General features: G+C 44.3%; 1 protein-coding gene across 1 annotated transcript; it reads left to right on the top strand.

The window, feature by feature from the left end:
* The first annotated feature begins 141 nt into the window (after window positions 1-141).
* Window positions 142-18,637, top strand: LOC311138552 (store-operated calcium entry regulator STIMATE-like). Its single transcript, XM_084173290.1, has 8 exons — window positions 142-1,246; window positions 3,285-3,333; window positions 3,535-3,630; window positions 6,177-6,298; window positions 11,823-11,935; window positions 12,128-12,205; window positions 13,671-13,820; window positions 16,952-18,637. Exons 1-8 carry the CDS (start codon window positions 1,033-1,035, stop codon window positions 17,063-17,065), a joined length of 936 nt encoding a protein of 311 aa, XP_084029416.1. The 5' UTR covers window positions 142-1,032; the 3' UTR covers window positions 17,066-18,637.
* Window positions 18,638-18,828: the final 191 nt, after the last annotated feature.

Raw genomic sequence — 18,828 nt, 5'->3', positions numbered from 1 at the left:
CATGAGTGGGCAGTCTGGGGTGTAATCATTAGTCCAAACAGTTGCGTTTTGCAACGAAAACGAGAGTTTCTATTGGACAAATTCAGGTAAGTCCCGCCCCGTTTTGTTCTATTTTCTTCCGTTTAGGAAACGTTTTGCAACAGAATTGGCTTAATGAATATGCCCCTGGGCTTTGGTCTGGACACAGAAGGGATGCAGCTGGAAATTCCAGTGGTAGCTATGTACTCTGGTCATTGAGCAAATTATTGGTCGTTCCCATGTTTTATGCAAAACAGATTTTTCAAATGGAAAAAGTAGTACATCCGAAGTCGTGAGAATATCATGCCTTTCATACATGCACGAGGGATCCATTGCAAGTACGTGAACCAGACTAGCTAGCTAAGCTACTGTTAGCATCACTTGCCCTGGTATGCTGGTGGTTTGTCCCTGACGCTATGTTTTTATATAATTGATTTTGTCACAGGGTAAAGCAGTGGCGCACCGCTAAAAGGTTTAACGTAGGAACTCTGTGCTAAAATGACATGAAGTCAGAACATGCCTTGGGATGACTCCTTTTGCAACTTTGTTACTAATGTTTCCGTTCGTAAACACTGCGTCGCTACATGCATTTAATTGTGTTATGCGTGAGGTAATAGCTAAACATTGTCCATGCTTGCCTGCTGTGTAGCTAGTTATGTTAGTTAGCTATCGATAGCTCATTTATGCAAGCCACAGCTTGGATTTTAATTTGTCAGTAAACCAAAGAGATGTTACTTATATGAGTATGACATACATGGTATGTATGATACTATGGATGATCAACAACTGGGATATGTTTGCTGACACTGGCCACACATGAAATGAGACGATATGGATCCGCAGTTATCCTTTTTTTTTTTTGCCAATAGCTGTCCTGCATAACTAATCGATTGCCAGCTAACAACAACTGGATGACGAAGAAGGCCATTCTGTGTGGAGGAGACATGTAAATTGACTTTATTGCTTATTTACGGTATATGCCATCGCGCCAACAAACCTTTAAACTGGTCTACTATGGCGGTTAGCGGGGTGAGTCTTCTTTCCCAATCCGGGGACGTGGCTGTCCCGGGAGTGGTTCTGTCTGCTATGCCTTCTTCCAACATGCCAATGTCTGCCCCCCCCACGCGAAATGCGGACACCCGTGGCTGCGAGAATGGTGACTTGATGGACTCTTTCGGCATCTTCCTGCAAGGCCTGCTAGCGATGGTGGCCTTCAGTACGCTGATGTGTGAGTACAGCCAACCAGACGCCCACTCTGACTGAAAAATTGACTTATGGTCGTTTGTTCTGTGCTGTTAGGCCTACTGTAAAATGGAATTTCACTGTGCAGTGTTGAAATTGGATAACCTGTTTAGGCTACTTGTTTAGAATGGAAGTCTGTTTTTGATTGTCAATAATTACTGGCAATCACTGGCAGTCATTACCTATACATTTTGTCTCAAGACTGGATTATACAGTGTGAAATGTGTTGTCCCATCCTCATAGTGTTCATTTTTGGCCATGGTAGAGAGGAGTTGAGTGCCTCTTTGACCTCTGAGTCAGTGTTGCCCTGGTAGAGAGGAGCCTCACAGCAACAACAGCAAGAGGTGAGGCATTTTCAGCTCTCAGAGCAGCGATGATGCCTGAGGCAGCGTTCTCAGCAGGAATTGAGTCGGCCTGAATCTAGGCCTGCATCACATTCACACAGCCCAGCCTACATGCAGGGTGTGTCAGTAGTTACACACTCAACACAACATAATAGTCTGAGGGAGCCTGAAGTCACAGCATACCCATATGCAAATTCGCCTGTAAACATTTGTTTGGGCAATACACTAGGAAAACTAGCTACCCTTTTGACAGGTGACATAGACACACATACTTTACACAGACACGCGCACAGTAAAGTGTTTAATACACACATTAGGATATTGTTGTCTAGTGGTGTCATATCTTAAACCCAAATTGAGGATGGGGTATGTCCGGTAAAATTAGTCATAAATCATTAAACCACTTTTCTCTCACCCAGCAATAAATCATGTGTAATGGAGGTTAGGAGAGGGCAGGCATGGAAACAAGCTGACTATTGTCTGGAACAGCCAGAGCATTATTTATCAGCCATTACATTGTGTTCAGAATGCACACGCTTGCATCACTCACACAGGGATTAATTAAAGTGTAGGCCTAGACTTTAGAAAAAAGGGCTTGCGCCTTGTACACATAAGCGCCTAAACCCCAGAATAGTAGTCACTGAGACAGGTAGTTTGTCTTTCATGTAGGCTTTTGTGTTTGAACACACTCCAACCTACAGTCGGGCCAGTAACCGAAAGGTTGCTTGTTCGAATCCCAGAGCCAACGATGTGAAAAATCTAACGATGCCCTTGAGTAAGGCATTGAACCCTTATTGCTCCAGGGTAGCCGTTAGCAGACCCTGGCCGGATATGCAAAAAACACATTTCCAATCAAACATGTGCATTAATACACACTTGTACATGTGTGGAACAGGACAAATATAAGCACCCACCTTATTATTATGATCATCCCCATTCTTCCAGGACCAGGTTGGTACCCCAGGTGATAATGCTGAAATGTGACCAGGACAGTGAGACATGTAAAATGACAATGCCTGCCTGGTGTCACATATTGTTAGCGGGTCCTCTGATCTAACTATGGGTTTGATTACAGTGCCAAATGCACTACATGGCACATTTCTTCCAGCTCATAAGATACAACCCAAGTATTTCCTCTGCTCACAGGGCAAGGGAGATTTGGCGGATAATCATGATCATGATCGGCACATTAGTGACAAGCAGTGACAGCAGCTTGACTACAATTTTAGTACATAATGTACAGTACAGTAGTCTGCCACTTCCTCTTACCATTCACCCTTCCTCTATGGTCTCACCTTGTGTAAACATGGCATCGCAATAGCTGACTTGTTAAGGGAATATAGCCTAATGAACATTGTTTGCTTCAGTCTTAAGTCTATTAGTTAGGGGTTAGGCTATGATGCTAAATGTAGCCTAGTTAAAGGGGACTCTGAACTGCATTTCCCATCACACTGTCCATATTCATAGAAATAAGCCTGTTACACTTTGTGCTGAGATGTTGCCCATCATACTAAACTTGATGATGGAAGTGTAAAGCCTATTTAAGTTCAGACTGGAGCTGGCCTTAATTAATTTACATTAATAGAATGATTGAATTTAGGGATACTGATTAATCCCACTGCTGTCGTGGGTGTGTGAGAGCGGCAGTCCTATATGTGACTCTCTGTGTCCTGTCCACAGTGAAGCGCTTCAGGGAGCCCAAGCATGAGCGAAGACCCTGGAGGATCTGGTAAGACGGCAGCCGTCTCACTCCCACTTCCAACCAGAGTATTCAAGCTTATCCTCGTCAATATTGCTATTAACCAAGAAACGCAACAAAGATAAACACAAGACAAATTGTGAATTTTTATAATGTCATGTTGAGCTATTGAAATAACTTGAATGCTCAAGAGTTCTTAAAGGGCCCTCCTCTACCCGGCAACTCTACCAGGTTCCTGGACACCTCCAAACAGGCCATTGGTATGCTATTCATTCACTTTGCCAACATCTACCTGTCTGACCTCACAGAGGAGGACCCCTGCTCACTGTGAGTGTGTCTCTGTATGTATGTATATATGTGTGTGTGTCTGTCAGACATTGTTTGTCTGTCTGTCCGTCTTTGTGCCTCTGTATTTGTGTGTATATAGTATAGTCTGTGTATGTAGTATAGTCTGTGTGTATCTATACATATACAGTGGGGAGAACAAGTATTTGATACACTGCAGATTTTGCAGGTTTTCCTAGTTACAAAGCATGTAGAGGTCTGTAATTTTTACCATAGGTACACTTCAACTGTGAGAGACGGAATCTAAAACAAAAATCCAGAAAATCACATGGTATGATTTTTAAGTAATTAATTTGCATTTTATTGCATGACGTAAGTATTTGATCACCTACCAACCAGTAAGAATTCCGGCTCTCACAGACCTGTTAGTTTTTCTTTAAGAAGCCCTCCTGTTCTCCACTCATTAGCTGTATTAACTGCACCTGTTTGAACTCGTTACCTGTATAAAAGACACCTGTCCACACACTCAACCAAACAGACTCCAACCTTTCCACAATGGCCAAGACCAGAGAGCTGTGTAAGGACATCAGGGATAAAATTGTAGACCTGCACAAGGCTGGGATGGGCTACAGGACAATAGGCAAGCAGCTTGGTGAGAAGGCAACAACTGTTGCCGCAATTATTAGAAAATGGAAGACGTTCAAGATGACGGTCAATCACCCTCGGTCTGGGGCTCCATGCAAGATCTCACCTCGTGGGGCATCAATGATCATGAGGAAGGTGAGGGATCAGCCCAGAACTACACGGCAGGACCTGGTCAATGACCTGAAGAGAGCTGGGACCACAGTCTCAAAGAAAACCATTAGTAACACACTACGCTGTCATGGATTAAAATCCTGCAGCGCACGCAAGGTCCCCCTGCTCAAGCCAGCGCATGTCCAAGCCCGTCTGAAGTTTGCCAATGACCATCTGGATGATCCAGAGGAGGAATGGGAGAAGGTCATGTGGTCTGATGAGACAAAAATAGAGCTTTTTGGTCTAAACTCCACTTGCCGTGTTTGGAGGAAGAAGAAGGATAAGTACAACCCCAAGAACACCATCCCAACCGTGAAGCATGGAGGTGGAAACATCATTCTTTGGGGATGCTTTTCTGCAAAGGGGACAGGACGACTGCACCGTATTGAGGGGAGGATGGATGGGGCCATGTATCGCGAGATCTTGGCCAACAACCTCCTTCCCTCAGTAAGAGCATTGAAGATGGGTCGTGGCTGGGTCTTCCAGCATGACAACGACCCGAAACACACAGCCAGGGCAACTAAGGAGTGGCTCCGTAAGAAGCATCTCAAGGTCCTGGAGTGGCCTAGCCAGTCTCCAGACCTGAACCCAATAGAAAATCTTTGGAGGGAGCTGAAAGTCTGTATTGCCCAGCGACAGCCCCGAAACCTGAAGGATATGGAGAAGGTCTGTATGGAGGAGTGGGCCAAAATCCCTGCTGCAGTGTGTGCAAACCTGGTCAAGACCTACAGGAAACGTATGATCTCTGTAATTGCAAACAAAGGTTTCTGTACCAAATATTAAGTTCTGCTTTTCTGATGTATCAAATACTTATGTCATGCAATAAAATGCAAATTAATTACTTAAAAATCATACAATGTGATTTTCTGGATTTTTGTTTTAGATTCCGTCTCTCACAGTTGAAGTGTACCTATGATACAAATTACAGACCTCTACATGCTTTGTAAGTAGGAAAACCTGCAAAATCGTCAGTGTATCAAATACTTGTTCTCCCCAATGTAAATGCAACATGTAAAGTGTTGGTCCCATGTTTCATGAGCTGAAATAAAAGATCCCAGAAATGTTCCATACGCACATTGTGTGCACAAATGTGTTTACATCCCTGTTAGTGAGCATTTCTCCTTTGCCAAGATAATCCACCCACCTGATAGTAGTAGCATATCAAGAAGCTGATTAAACAGCGTGATCATTACACAGGTGCACCTTGCACTGGGGAAAATAAAAGGCCACTTTAAAATGTGGAGTTTTGTCACACAACATAATGCCACAGATGTCTCAAGTTTTAAGGGAGCGTGCAGTTAGCATGCTGACTGCAGGAATGTCCAACAGAGCTGTTGCCAGATAATTTAACGTTGTTTTAGAGAATTTGGCAGTACATCCAACCGGCCTCACAACCGCAGACCACGTGTAACCACGCCAGCCCAGGACCTCCACATCCGGCTTCTTCACCTGCAGGATCTTCTGAGGAGGGGTTGCTGAGGAGTATTTCTGTCTGTAATAAAGCCCTTTTGTGTGGAAAAACAAATTCTGATTGGCTGGGCATGGCTTCCAAGTGGGTGGGCCTATGCCCTCCCAGGCTCACCTATGGCTGTGCCCCTGCCCAGTCATGTGAAATCCATAGATTAGGGCTTAATTAATTTATTTCAAATGACTGATTTCCTTCTATGAAATGTAACTCCGTAAAATCGTTGAAATTGTTGCATGTTGCGTTTATATTTTTGTTCAGTATTGTCTCTATAACATTGTGTCCACCTCAACCTTGAAGTGCATAATGTCTCCTCTCTCTTCCTCAGTTACCTCATTAACTTTCTCCTGGATGCGTCTCTTGGAATGCTGCTGATCTATGCCGGGGTGAGGGCCGTCAGTGCTATCATAGAGTGGAGGCAGTGGGACGCTCTACGCTTCGGAGAATATGGTGAGGGTGTGTGTGTTTGGCAGTGTGGATGAGAGAGAATTTCACCCTGTAGTACACATGGTGTCCAGAAGAGGGGAGTGGCTGCCTCGTGCACTACTGCAATGTCATCCAGATCAAACATAGTCGATCACTGTTAACTTGTGTACCCAAAGGCAGAGTTTATGGAAACCTTTCCCTGGTGCTTTGATTTAAAGGGGTAATCCGCAGTAGACCTGGAGAAATGTAACCACTCTCAAATTCATAGACGGAGCTTTGGATGCAAGGACTGACCATCCATGATATCAAACATTATGGTTTTAACCATGTTTCGAGGCTATGTAGTGTTTGTTCACACATATTGTTTACAAACATTGGAGTAAAACAAGCTTATACAGTGGGGGAAAAAAGTATTTAGTCAGCCACCAATTGTGCAAGTTCTCCCACTTAAAAAGATGAGAGAGGCCTGTAATTTTCTTCATAGGTACACGTCAACTATGACAGACAAATTGAGGAAAAAAATTCCAGAAAATCACATAGTAGGATTTTTAATGAATTTATTTGCAAATTATGGTGGAAAATAAGTATTTGGTCACCTACAAACAAGCAAGATTTATGGCTCTCACAGACCTGTAACTTCTTCTTTAAGAGGCTCCTCTGTCCTCCACTCATTACCTGTATTAATGGCACCTGTTTGAACTTGTTATCAGTATAAAAGACACCTGCCCACAAGCTCAAACAGTCACACTCCAAACTCCACTATGGCCAAGACCAAAGAGCTGTCAAAGGACACCAGAAACAATATTGTAGACCTGCACCAGGCTGGGAAGACTGAATCTGCAATAGGTAAGCAGCTTGGTTTGAAGAAATCAACTGTGGGAGCAATTATTAGGAAATGGAAGGCATACAAGACCACTGATAATCTCCCTCGATCTGGGGCTCCACGAAAGATCTCACCCCGTGGGGTCAAAATGATCACAAGACCGGTGAGCAAAAATCCCAGAACCACACGGGGGGACCTAGTGAATGACCTGCAGAGAGCTGGGACCAAAGTAACAAAGCCTACCATCAGTAACACACTACGCCGCCAGGGACTTAAATCCTGCAGTGCCAGACGTGTCCCCCTGCTTAAGCCAGTACATGTCCAGGCCCGTGCTAGAGTGCATTTGGATGATCCAGAAGAGGATTGGGAGAATGTCATATGGTCAGATGAAACCAAAATAGAAATTTTTGGTAAAAACTCAACTCGTCGTGTTTGGAGGACAAAGAATGCTGAGTTGCATCCAAAGAACACCATACCTACTGTGAAGCATGGGGGTGGAAACATCATGCTTTGGGGCTGTTTTTCTGCAAAGGGACCAGGACGACTGATTCGTGTAAAGGAAAGAATGAATGGGGCCATGTATCGTGAGATTTTGAGTGAAAACCTCCTTCCATCAGCAAGGGCATTGAAGATGAAACGTGGCTGGGTCTTTCAGTATGACAATGATCCCAAACACACCGCCCGGGCAACGAAGGAGTGGCTTCGTAAGAAGCATTTCAAGGTCCTGGAATGGCCTAGCCAGTCTCCAGATCTCAACCCCATAGAAAATCTTTGGAGGGAGTTGAAAGTCCGTGTTGGCCAGCGACAGCCCCAAAACATCACTGCTCTAGAGGAGATCTGCATGGAGGAATGGGCCAAAATACCAGCAACAGTGTGTGAAAACCTTGTGAAGACGTACAGAAAACGTTTGACCTGTGTCATTGCCAACAAAGGGTATATAACAAAGTATTGAGAAACTTTTGTTATTGACCAAATACTTATTTTCCACCATAATTTGCAAATAAATTCATTAAAAATCATACAATGTGATTTTCTGGATTTTTTTTCCTCATTTTGTCTGTCATAGTTGACGTGTACCTATGATGAAAATTACAGGCCTCTCTCATCTTTTTAAGTGGGAGAACTTGCACAATTGGTGGCTGACTAAATACTTTTTTTCCCCACTGTATATTGGGTTCTGATGGGGTATGACAGTTAAACCGAGGCATTTAGAATTTGTTTTTCAAGATTCAATGGATATCATTTCTAAGTCCTCAAATCAAATGTTATTTGCTACATGTGCCGAATACAACCTTATGTGAAATGCTTACTTACAAGCCCTTAACCAACAATGCAGTTTTAAGAAACTGTGTGGCCTGTAGCAACTGCAGATTGCCCCTGTAAGTGGAAGATTCAGTGGCTTGCGAAAGTATTCAACCCCCTTCGCATTTTTCCTATTTTGTTGCCTTACAACCTGCAATTAAAATAGATTTTTGGGGGGTTTGTATCATTTGATTTACACAACATGCCTATCACTTTGAAGATGCAAAATATTTTTTCTTGTGAAACGAACAAGAAATAAGACAAAAAAACAGAACTTGAGTGTGCATAACTATTCACCCCCCCAAAGGCAATACTTTGTAGAGCCACCTTGTGCAGCAATTACAGCTGCAAGTCTCTTGGGGCATGTCTCTATAAGCTTGGCACATCTATCCACTGGGATTTATGCCCAATATTCAAGGCAAAACTGCTCCAGCTCCTTCAAGTTGGATGGGTTCTGCTGGTGTACAGTAATCTTTAAGTCATACCACAGATTCTCAATTGGATTGAGGTCTGGGCTTTGACTAGGCCATTCCAATACATTTAAATGTTTCCCCTTAAACCACTCAAGTGTTGCTTTAGCAGTATGCTTAGGGTCATTGTCCTGCTGGAAGGTGAACCTCCGGCCCAGTCTCAAATCTCTGTAAGACTGAAGCAGGTTTCCCTCAAGAATTTCCCTGTATTTAGCGCCATCCATCATTCCTTCAATTCTGACCAGTTTCCCAGTCCCTGCCGATGAAAAACATCCCCACAGCATGATGCTGCCACCACCATGCTTCTCGGGGTGATGAGAGGTGTTGGGTTTGCGCCAGACATAGCGTTTTCCTTGATGGCCAAAAAACTCAATTTTAGTCTCATCTGACCAGATTACCTTCTTCCATATGTTTGGGGAGTCTCCCACATGCCTTTTGGCGAACACTAAACGTGTTTGCTTATTTTTTTCTTTAAGCAATGGCATTTTTCTGGCCTCTTCCATAAAGGCCAGCTCTGTGGAGTGTACGGCTTAAAGTGGTCCTATGGACAGATACTCCAATCTCCGCTGTGGAGCTTTGCAGCTCCTTCAGAGTTATCTTTGGTCTCTTTGTTGCCTCTCTGATTAATGCCCTCCTTGCCTGGTCCGTGAGTTTTGGTGGGCGGCCCTCTCTTGGCAGGTTTGTTGTGGTGCCATATTCTTTCCATTTTTTAATAATGGATTTAATGGTGCTCCGTGGGATGTTGAAAGTTTCGGATATTTTTTTATAACCCAACCCTGATCTGTACTTCTCCACAACTTTGTCCCTGACCTGTTTGGAGAGCTCCTTGGTCTTCATGGTGCCGTTTGCTTGGTGTTGCCCCTTGCTTAGTGGTATTGCAGACTCTGGGGCCTTTCAGAACAGATATATACACTGCTCAAAAAAATTAAGGGAACACTTAAACAACACAATGTAACTCCAATTCAATCACACTTCTGTGAAATCAAACTGTCCACTTAGGAAGCAACACTGATTGACAATAAATTTCACATGCTGTTGTGCAAATGGAATAGACAACAGGTGGAAATTAAAGGCAATTAGCAAGACACCCCCAATAAAGGACTGGTTTTGCAGGTGGTGACCACAGACCACTTCTCAGTTCCTATGCTTCCTGGCTGATGTTTTGGTCACTTTTGAATGCTGGCTGTGCTTTCACTCTAGTGGTAGCATGAGACGGAGTCTACAACCGACACAAGTGGCTCAGGTAGTGCAGCTCATCCAGGATGGCACATCAATGCGAGCTGTGGCAAGAAGGTTTGCTGTGTCTGTCAGCGTAGTGTCCAGAGCATGGAGGCGCTACCAGGAGACAGGCCAGTACATCAGGAGACGTGGAGGAGGCCGTAGGAGGGCAACAACCCAGCAGCAGGACTGCTACCTCCGCCTTTGTGCAAGGAGGAGCAGGAGGAGCACTGTCAGAGCCCTGCAAAATGACCTCCAGCATGCCACAAATGTGCATGTGTCTGCTCAAACGGTCAGAAACAGACTCCATGAGGGTGGTATGAGGGCCCGACGTCCACAGGTGGGGGTTGTGCTTACAGCCCAACACCGTGCAGGACGTTTGGCATTTGCCAGAGAACACCAAGATTGGCAAATTCGTCACTGGCGCCCTGTGCCCTTCACAGATGAAAACAGGTTCACACTGAGCACATGTGACAGACGTGACAGAGTCTGGAGACGCCGTGGAGAACGTTCTGCTGCCTGCAACATCCTCCAGCATGACCGGTTTGGCGGTGGGTCAGTCATGGTGTGGGGTGGCATTTCTTTGGGGTGCCGCACAGCCTTCCATGTGCTCGCCAGAGGTAGCCTGACTGCCATTAGGTACCGAGATGAGATCCTCAGACCCCTTGTGAGACCATATGCTGGTGCGGTTGGCCCTGGGTTCCTCCTAATGCAAGACAATGCTAGACCTCATGTGGCTGGAGTGTGTCAGCAGTTCCTGCAAGAGGAAGGCATTGATGCTATGGACTGGCCCGCCCATTCCCCAGACCTGAATCCAATTGAGCACATCTGGGACATCATGTCTCGCTCCATCCACCAACGCCACGTTGCACCACAGACTGTCCAGGAGTTGGCGGATGCTTTAGTCCAGGTCTGGGAGGAGATCCCTCAGGAGACCATCCGCCACCTCATCAGGAGCATGCCCAGGCATTGTAGGGAGGTCATACAGGCACGTGGAGGCCACACACACTACTGAGCCTCATTTTGACTTGTTTTAAGGACATTTCATCAAAATTGGATCAGCCTGTAGTGTGGTTTTCCACTTTAATTTTGAGGGTGACTCCAAATCCAGACCTCCATGGGTTGATACATTTGATTTCCATTGATAATTTTTGTGTGATTTTGTTGTCAGCACATTCAACTATGTAAAGAAAAAAGTATTTAATAAGATTATTTCATTCATTCAGATCTAGGATGTGTTATTTTAGTGTTCCCTTTATTTTTTTGAGCAGTGTATATACTGAGATCATGTGACAGATCATGTGACACTTAGATTGCACACAGGTAGTCTTTATTTAACTAATTATGTGACTTCTGAAGGTAATTGGTTGCACCAGATCTTATTTAGGGTCTTCATAGCAAAGGGGGTGAATACATATGCACGCACCGCCTTTCCGTTATTTATTTATTTAATTTCACTTCACCAATTTGGACTATTTTGTGTATGTCCATTACATGTAATCCAAATAAAAATTAATTTAAATTACAGGTTGTAATGCAACAAAATAGGGAAAACGCCAAGGGGGTGAATACTTTTGCAAGGCACTGTAGAGTTCCAGTTAACTGCCATCTGTCTGGGTATTTCTGTGGGTTGGTATTTGTCTGTGTTGCTTGTTTGTTTCTGTCTATTGGATTGTGTGTCTAGTCCATAGGTCATGAGTCCATCTTTCCTTAGTAACTGTGTGTGTGTGCGCAGGAGAACCAGGGCAGTGTACTGCGTGGGCGGGCCAGTGTGCTCTCTACATCCTCATCATGATGTTTGAGAAGGTCCTCATCATCCTGGTCTTACTCCTCCCCCAATGGAAGAAGGTGAGTAGGGGGCATAATGGGTAGGTTCCTGACCATTGTGTCAGTTCAGTTATATTATGACTGTGGAAAATGAGTACTAACATTACTGTAAACTGTTTCTATCGTTTTAACTGCGGTGTGTGTGTTTGTATACTGTTTATTTGCTGTCCTATGTGTTTGCATGTTGTGCTCATATGTATGTGTGTGTCACAGCTGGCTCTCCTGAACCCCATAAACAACCCTCAGTTGGAGCTGGCCATCGTCATGCTCATCGTCCCGTTCTTCGTTAACGTAAGTTAAGTGTGCAGTGCCTCCGTGAGGCAGGGCTCAATTGAAAATAAATGTAGGAATGTTAATGGTTAACCGTTAATCGGTTAGTTGCTGAAAATACATTTGACTGGTCATGCTTATCGGTCTATAAGGTAATTTTGTGGAATTAAATTGGCACGTGTGTATCTTCGTTAGTCGTCATGTATATTATTTATCACACGCACAGCATACAGAGCCTAGTTTGAGGAGCGGAATAGCCTACCACCTGTCAGACAGCGCGAGAGTAGTTCCTCAAAAAGTCTGTAGGCAGTGGAGTGAGACCTGCTTTTGTAAGCCCAGTCATTGCGCAACAATTAACAATTCTAAATGCAATCGCGTGTTAAACTTTGGTGGCCACAATTAAAAGGAGCTGTTTTTATTTCTCAATCTCAACTCGTAATTAAAGCGCGCCTCCCATTCGCCATTCAGGTGTTTAGTCTATAGCCTGCCTACCGTTGACTGTCAGCTCGTCACCCACCACTTTGCAATGTGAGCTCGAGGCAGTATAATTGTTTGAAACCTGATAGTTTTACTTTACTTCAAATTATGAGGCATGTCTTACCTTGCTTCAAAGTAGCCTTACGAAAATCGATCCGTAGAAACGTGGAGGCAATTATTTGGTAAGACTTCCTCATGCCATTAATCAGCATTTCTCTCCTGTTCTAATTCATTTCAACTTTCTTTCGTTGTCCAGAAGCCAAAGGCACAATCCATATTAGCAACCCATCATAGTTGTTGCTATTACATTCCCCCTCTTTCTACATTTCTAACTGAGATTTTAATCTCTGTCACAACTGCTCGAAGTAGGTTTAGAATGGTGTTTTCCGCAAATGTTTGAAAATGACGTTTTATTAGCTGCTTCATTACAGGAGTTGTATGTTCAATAATAGCCTTTTGAACTATAATACGATAGGCTTGCTATTGTTGCATGTTTCCATTAAGCTCTTAATGAAAAATGTCTGGTCCTTGTATGAATGCATAGTATCAGAGTGGAAGAGACAAAGCGAGAGGTTTCACTCTCGCCAAAATCTGTCCAAAATGAGCCCAATAGGTTTCTATGGGCTTATTTTGGGCCTAAGCTTGTCGCCTGCATTCCTGCCTTGGGCCAACACCCATTGTTAGGGCGGAAACATAAGCATTTCGTCATTATATACAGATTTCTAATAGTATTTTCTGTTGGTCTAGTCATTTTACTGTTTGGAAAAAATGCAACCGTTTTTTGACCGGTTAATGAGGGTCAGTTACTTGGCAGCAAACTTGACCGACATTTGAAATGTAATGGTTCTACTTCATAGGTTGTTGTTTGCTACAACTAAGTGCATTTGATGTGATGTTTATGTCTACGGATTTCAGCCATTTAGGCTTGTGATGTTTGTGTGATCATCAAACTGTCTAGTGTCTGATGTTGTACTTGCTCATTGAGCTGTGTACTGTATGTTTTCCTCAGGCCCTGATGTTTTGGGTGGTAGATAACTTCCTGATGAAGAAGGGGCGGACAAAAGCCAAGCTGGAGGAGCGAGAGGTGGGGGAGGACGTGCGGGGCAACAGTAAGGTGCGCTACAGACGGGCACTCTCCCACGACGACGCAGAGTCTGAGGTAAGACCTGGACACAGGGCCATTTATAAAGTCATGGACACAGAATGCTTAGTAAAAGACCAAGGCCTAATCACACAACCATTCACACAATCACAAAACCGTTCATACACCTATTCACATACACTGAGTATACCAAACATTAGGAACACCTTCCTAATATTGAGTTGCAATAAACACTGATTGAAGTGGATTTTAATTGGATCAATAAGAGATCATAGCTTTCACCTGGATTCACCTGGTCAGTCTCTCATGGAATGAGCAGGTGTTCTTAATGTTTTGTACACGCAGTGTACATTACACACACTAAAGCACTGGAAAAGCTGGTTTTGGGAAAGAGCTCTGGAAAATCCTTAGGAGGAATATAGACTAAGTCCTAAGATTTGATTCTGAGCCTCGTCCACCTCTCCTCCTTACCCCAAAAGCCCTCTCCTCGCAAGCCCTGTGTGGCCTCTCTCTCCTCCATTGCCTCAGGCTGACGTAGGCACTGGGCTAAGCTACATCCTCCCTGACCTCCCCTGGCTGTGTAGAGAAACTTGCCCAGCACCAGCAGAAGCCTGTCTCTGGGCTGTGAATCACTCCACCCTTTGCCCATGGCCAGTCACTTTACAGGCCTGTAAACCAGGTGGGCCCTGCGATCTGCTCCACAGACTAGAGACGACCACCACACTCACAAACATTCATGCATGAAGTCATTTAAGTCTGCCTTGAGCAGGGCGATTTCTTATGAATCAGAAACTATCAAAACAAACTGTCCATCATTATAAGGAGTGTTTTTTTCTGAATCCGGAGCACCACATTTCTTATCATAAATGGTAGTAGTGAGTTGCTTTGGTATCAAATGTTGAGCTGATTGTGATAGCTAGGTAATTGGTTTCTTCAGTTACAGATGGTGACTCATGGGTCACCCATAGCACCATTGACCTTGTTTAGTGACAGTGGATTCTAGGAGTTAAGTGTGTTCCCTGACTGGGAATCAAACCCAGGCCACAGCAGTGAGAGCACCAAATCCTAACCACATCAGGTAGCTATATCTAATATTAGGAATGCATGTCCTATGGAATTACCAGTATATGGAATTTGTGGCATGTGACAGGGGAGTAGTTTCTCATAGTCATCTGGGTGTAGTGTACCAGACTGTGAGCACTTCCTCCAGTCACAGGAGCTATCTGCAATCAACCAGTGGGCCCAAAGCCACTATTAAAGAAACACTGCTGTACAGGTGAACACGTAACATAGATGGCTTTAGTAATCTGCCTCAAGCTGAAATAATGTCTGTCAACATAAAGATTCAGAGCAGTGACCTTATAGCTCTCGCATTATAAAAGGGGGCATATAGCTATGTTATCACAGGCTTATTTTATTGTGATGAGTTGGAGCTAGTTTTTGCTTCAGTAAAAGAGGCTGACGTATTGGTTTACAATGTGAAAAAAAAAAACCTGATGGCAAGCTTCAATACTACACCCAAATACCACTCTCTAAAAGACTCCTACCCTCTATCAAAGAGTCCGGGGCATATGTGTTCCTGCCACCACATCTCCCTAGTGGTTAGGATTCGGCGCTCTCACCGCTGTGGCCCAGGTTTGATTCACGGTCAGGGACTACACTTTTTATAAACTTCCTAAGAATGTCAGACAACCCTAACCCAGTGACCACAACTCACCAAATGTGAGAGTGCCAAATCCTAACCACTAGACCACCAGGGTGGTGACAGGCACACATATCCACTAGACCAGGGGTATTCAAATCCTACCCTGCAAGGTCCGGAGCCTGCTGGTTTTCTGTTCTACCTGATGGGTAATTGCACCTACCTGGTGTCCCAGGTCTAAATCAGTCCCTAACAATGGGGGGGATAAAGCAGTGGAACTGGCTTCGAGGTACAGATTTGAATTTGAGGGCGATAGACTATTTGTTTGGATGGGAGGAGTCTGTCAGTGGGATTATGGCTGTATTAAAGCAGTTTGCCATCAGGGGTGATCATTATGATAAGGGCAAGTGTTGAATCTGTTGGGTTAACATGGCTATTACAACCTATTTTACACTCTTGAATAGCCTACCTCTCGTTTTACCAATTAATTCAGGGTTGAATCCTAACTTGAGAAACAAATGCCTAACTCAGACTTTTAAAAAGTGTGTTCCCTGACCGGGAATCTAACCCAGGCCACGGCAGTGAGAGCACCGAATCCTAACCATGAGACCACCAGGGAGATGTATCTTTAGTGTGAACATTTGTCCACTGGGCTGTGTGGCATGTGTAACAGAAGGGGGGGGTCTCTAAAAGATGTCAGTTTAGCCCCGTGTCTGGGTGATGTAAACCCAGCTATATACACAACTACAAATCCTGGTTTTACCTCGGTCTGCCGTCACTGTGAATGTGAACCCTGGATTCTCATGAACATTTCTATAGACCACGCCTCTACCTTCCAGGCCTCTTACTGGAGTAAAACAATAGGGACTCCAATGTTTTAGCGTTCTACCACAGCATGAGGCGTTCATGTGCTTTGCAGACTTACCTGGGGGTTTGAGAACCTGGGTTTCTAAAACCTTGGTAGAAGCAAAGTTTGTATGTATACAGGACTTTTGTAGGATGACAGACTGTTACCAGCGTGAGTATTTTCTCACCCTACAGGTTGAGTGGTTTTATTGTGACTAGAGATTGGTTTCTTCAGTTAGACGTTTTCCTCTGGGTCATCTATTGATCAGTGACTGTATGAAAAGTGTGTTCCCTGACCGGGAATCGAACCCGGGCCGCGGCGGTGAGAGCGCCGAATCCTAACCACTAGACCACCAGGGAGCTCTGTTTTGAGCCTGAATGCATGTCATATGGAATTACATGGAAGGTGTGAAAAAAGGGAGGAGCCTTTCCGAGAGAGCTGTATTATACCAGACTGCCACCAGGGTGAGCACTTTCTTACCCTAAGCAACCAGCCCCCACCCCCATCCTTCCACCCCACAGAGGCAGATGGAGGACAAATGATTCGTTTCTGCTGACACAGAAAATTTGCTGGCGGCCGTGAGCATTTAAACTGCGATTAAACTAATTTAACCCATAACTCAGTGTTGCTTTGAGTGTCATCCATCCAGGCAGTGTGGCTTCCTTTGGTCTAATTTCCAAACTCATCTCTCTCTCTCAGATCCTGTTCTCGGCTGACGATGAGATGGACGACTCGTCAGAGGAGGATGTGCGCCGACTCACTGGCCTCAAGACGGTCAAGAAGAAGAAGCACCGTATGGGGATCCCTGTTTGACCTGGGCCTACCCAGTCTGACCTGGTCTGACCCACTCCCGTGTCCACTCACATCCCCACTCTCTCCCTCTCCAGGCCCTGCTGCCCTGACTGGAGCCTGCTGGGAACCTGTACTTGATTCCTCTAACAGCAGTCTGGGATTGGTCTCTATGTGGAGTGAGTAGGGTGCCTTTGTAGGGAGGTGGGATCATGGAGGACTGCAGATCATGGAGCCTATTAGACTGCCTTTACTACACATTCACATGGAACTCCAGCAGCCTGTACACTGGGAATAGAAACACATGGAAAGGATTTTACTGCAGCTAAGCACATACCATGTCTATATGAGATTTCACCATAGATCTATCCCTGGTGTTTCAGTGACACTCGTTGGGGAAATGAATCTTGATATGGATGTTGGGAAAACTGTTAACACTGGTCTATAATAGGGGGGTTTGAGTTTGTGATGCAGTATAATTGCTAGCACCCTTCACTAAAGATCCTATTAAATTACTATTATTATTCTAATTCTTAATTCTGTTCCACACTGACTCTTCAGAGGTCCAGAATGATATTACTGCATCTGGTTAAGCTGTGAATGGGTGTTACTTTTTCTGTGGTTTAGCAGGTGACCTTGGTTGGATGTAGACGGAGAGAACAGGCACCTGGTATTGAACTCAGCGTTTTCCCCTGCCTTTAAGTAAACCTCTGTCATTTTAACATTTTAATACATTTGATATGCTTCCGAATCAAAACGTGATTGTATTCCTCATCTAGATTCTATATATAAAGTGTCTGTCTCATCCTCAGCTAGGCTGACTGCTATGGCCTGTTATAGGAGTTGGTGGAGTGTGTGTGTCTGTGTGAACATTTCCATTCGTGCATGACTAAGGGAATGTGGGAGGTGTGGTTTGATGTGCCAATGGAGGCTTTGCTCTGTAAAGATGCAGTGTTTTATAATAACCACAGCACTCACATTTCTAACTGTTTCAACCTCTACATGACTGCAGAGGGAGGACAGGTCAGAACAGTGCAGCTTGGGCGTGTGTGTTCCCAGTTATCACTGGTCCATGGATGTTCTTTGTGTTCATTCTTTGTTTTTGACAATGTCCCTGTGTGAACTTACCATGTTTGTGAGTGTTCATTTTGTGCCCCAGATCTTTAGACAGTAGCATTCAGTTGGTTTGGCTCAGATGTTGAGAATGTGACAGAAGCACAGACCTAGAGTGTGAGTGACTTTTGGAGCCGACAGTACAGCCTACAGAGCAGTGCAGGTATGTTTGGATGGATGAGTGTGTTTGTCTTAATGCTCCTGTTCAAAGGAAGGAGTGGGGATAAATTAAATGTGATGATGACCATGGTGCTGATGATGAACAGTTTGACAATGATTATGTTGTTGGCTGAAACATAGGAATAAATGACGGTAGGGTTTGGTAAAGGGTGGTACAGCGTCATAAAACACTTCTGGTCGCCCTCTGCTCAACAAAGAGGGATTTTAGTACTTTGCAAAAAATAACTAGATAATTAAAATGACTGACACATTAAGGACTTACATTACCATTATATTTGCTTTTGCAATAAAGTTAGTAAAACACTGAAATAGAAGATTTTTTAAGACCATGTCTGAATAGACAGAGCTTTCCGTTTTGTCCATTTACTAGGGTTGTACTTCATTGTAGGAGGGTTTAGAAAGTGAATTCCCTGGTCAGGAATCAAACCCAGGCCGCAGCTCGGTGAGCGCACCGAATCCTAACCACTAGACCACCAGGGAGCTGTCAGGGTAAA

Source organism: Coregonus lavaretus (assembly GCF_964263955.1).
Source record: "Coregonus lavaretus genome assembly, chromosome: 12".
Classification (NCBI taxonomy): domain Eukaryota; kingdom Metazoa; phylum Chordata; class Actinopteri; order Salmoniformes; family Salmonidae; genus Coregonus; species Coregonus lavaretus.
This window is presented reverse-complemented; position numbering and strand designations above follow the sequence as displayed.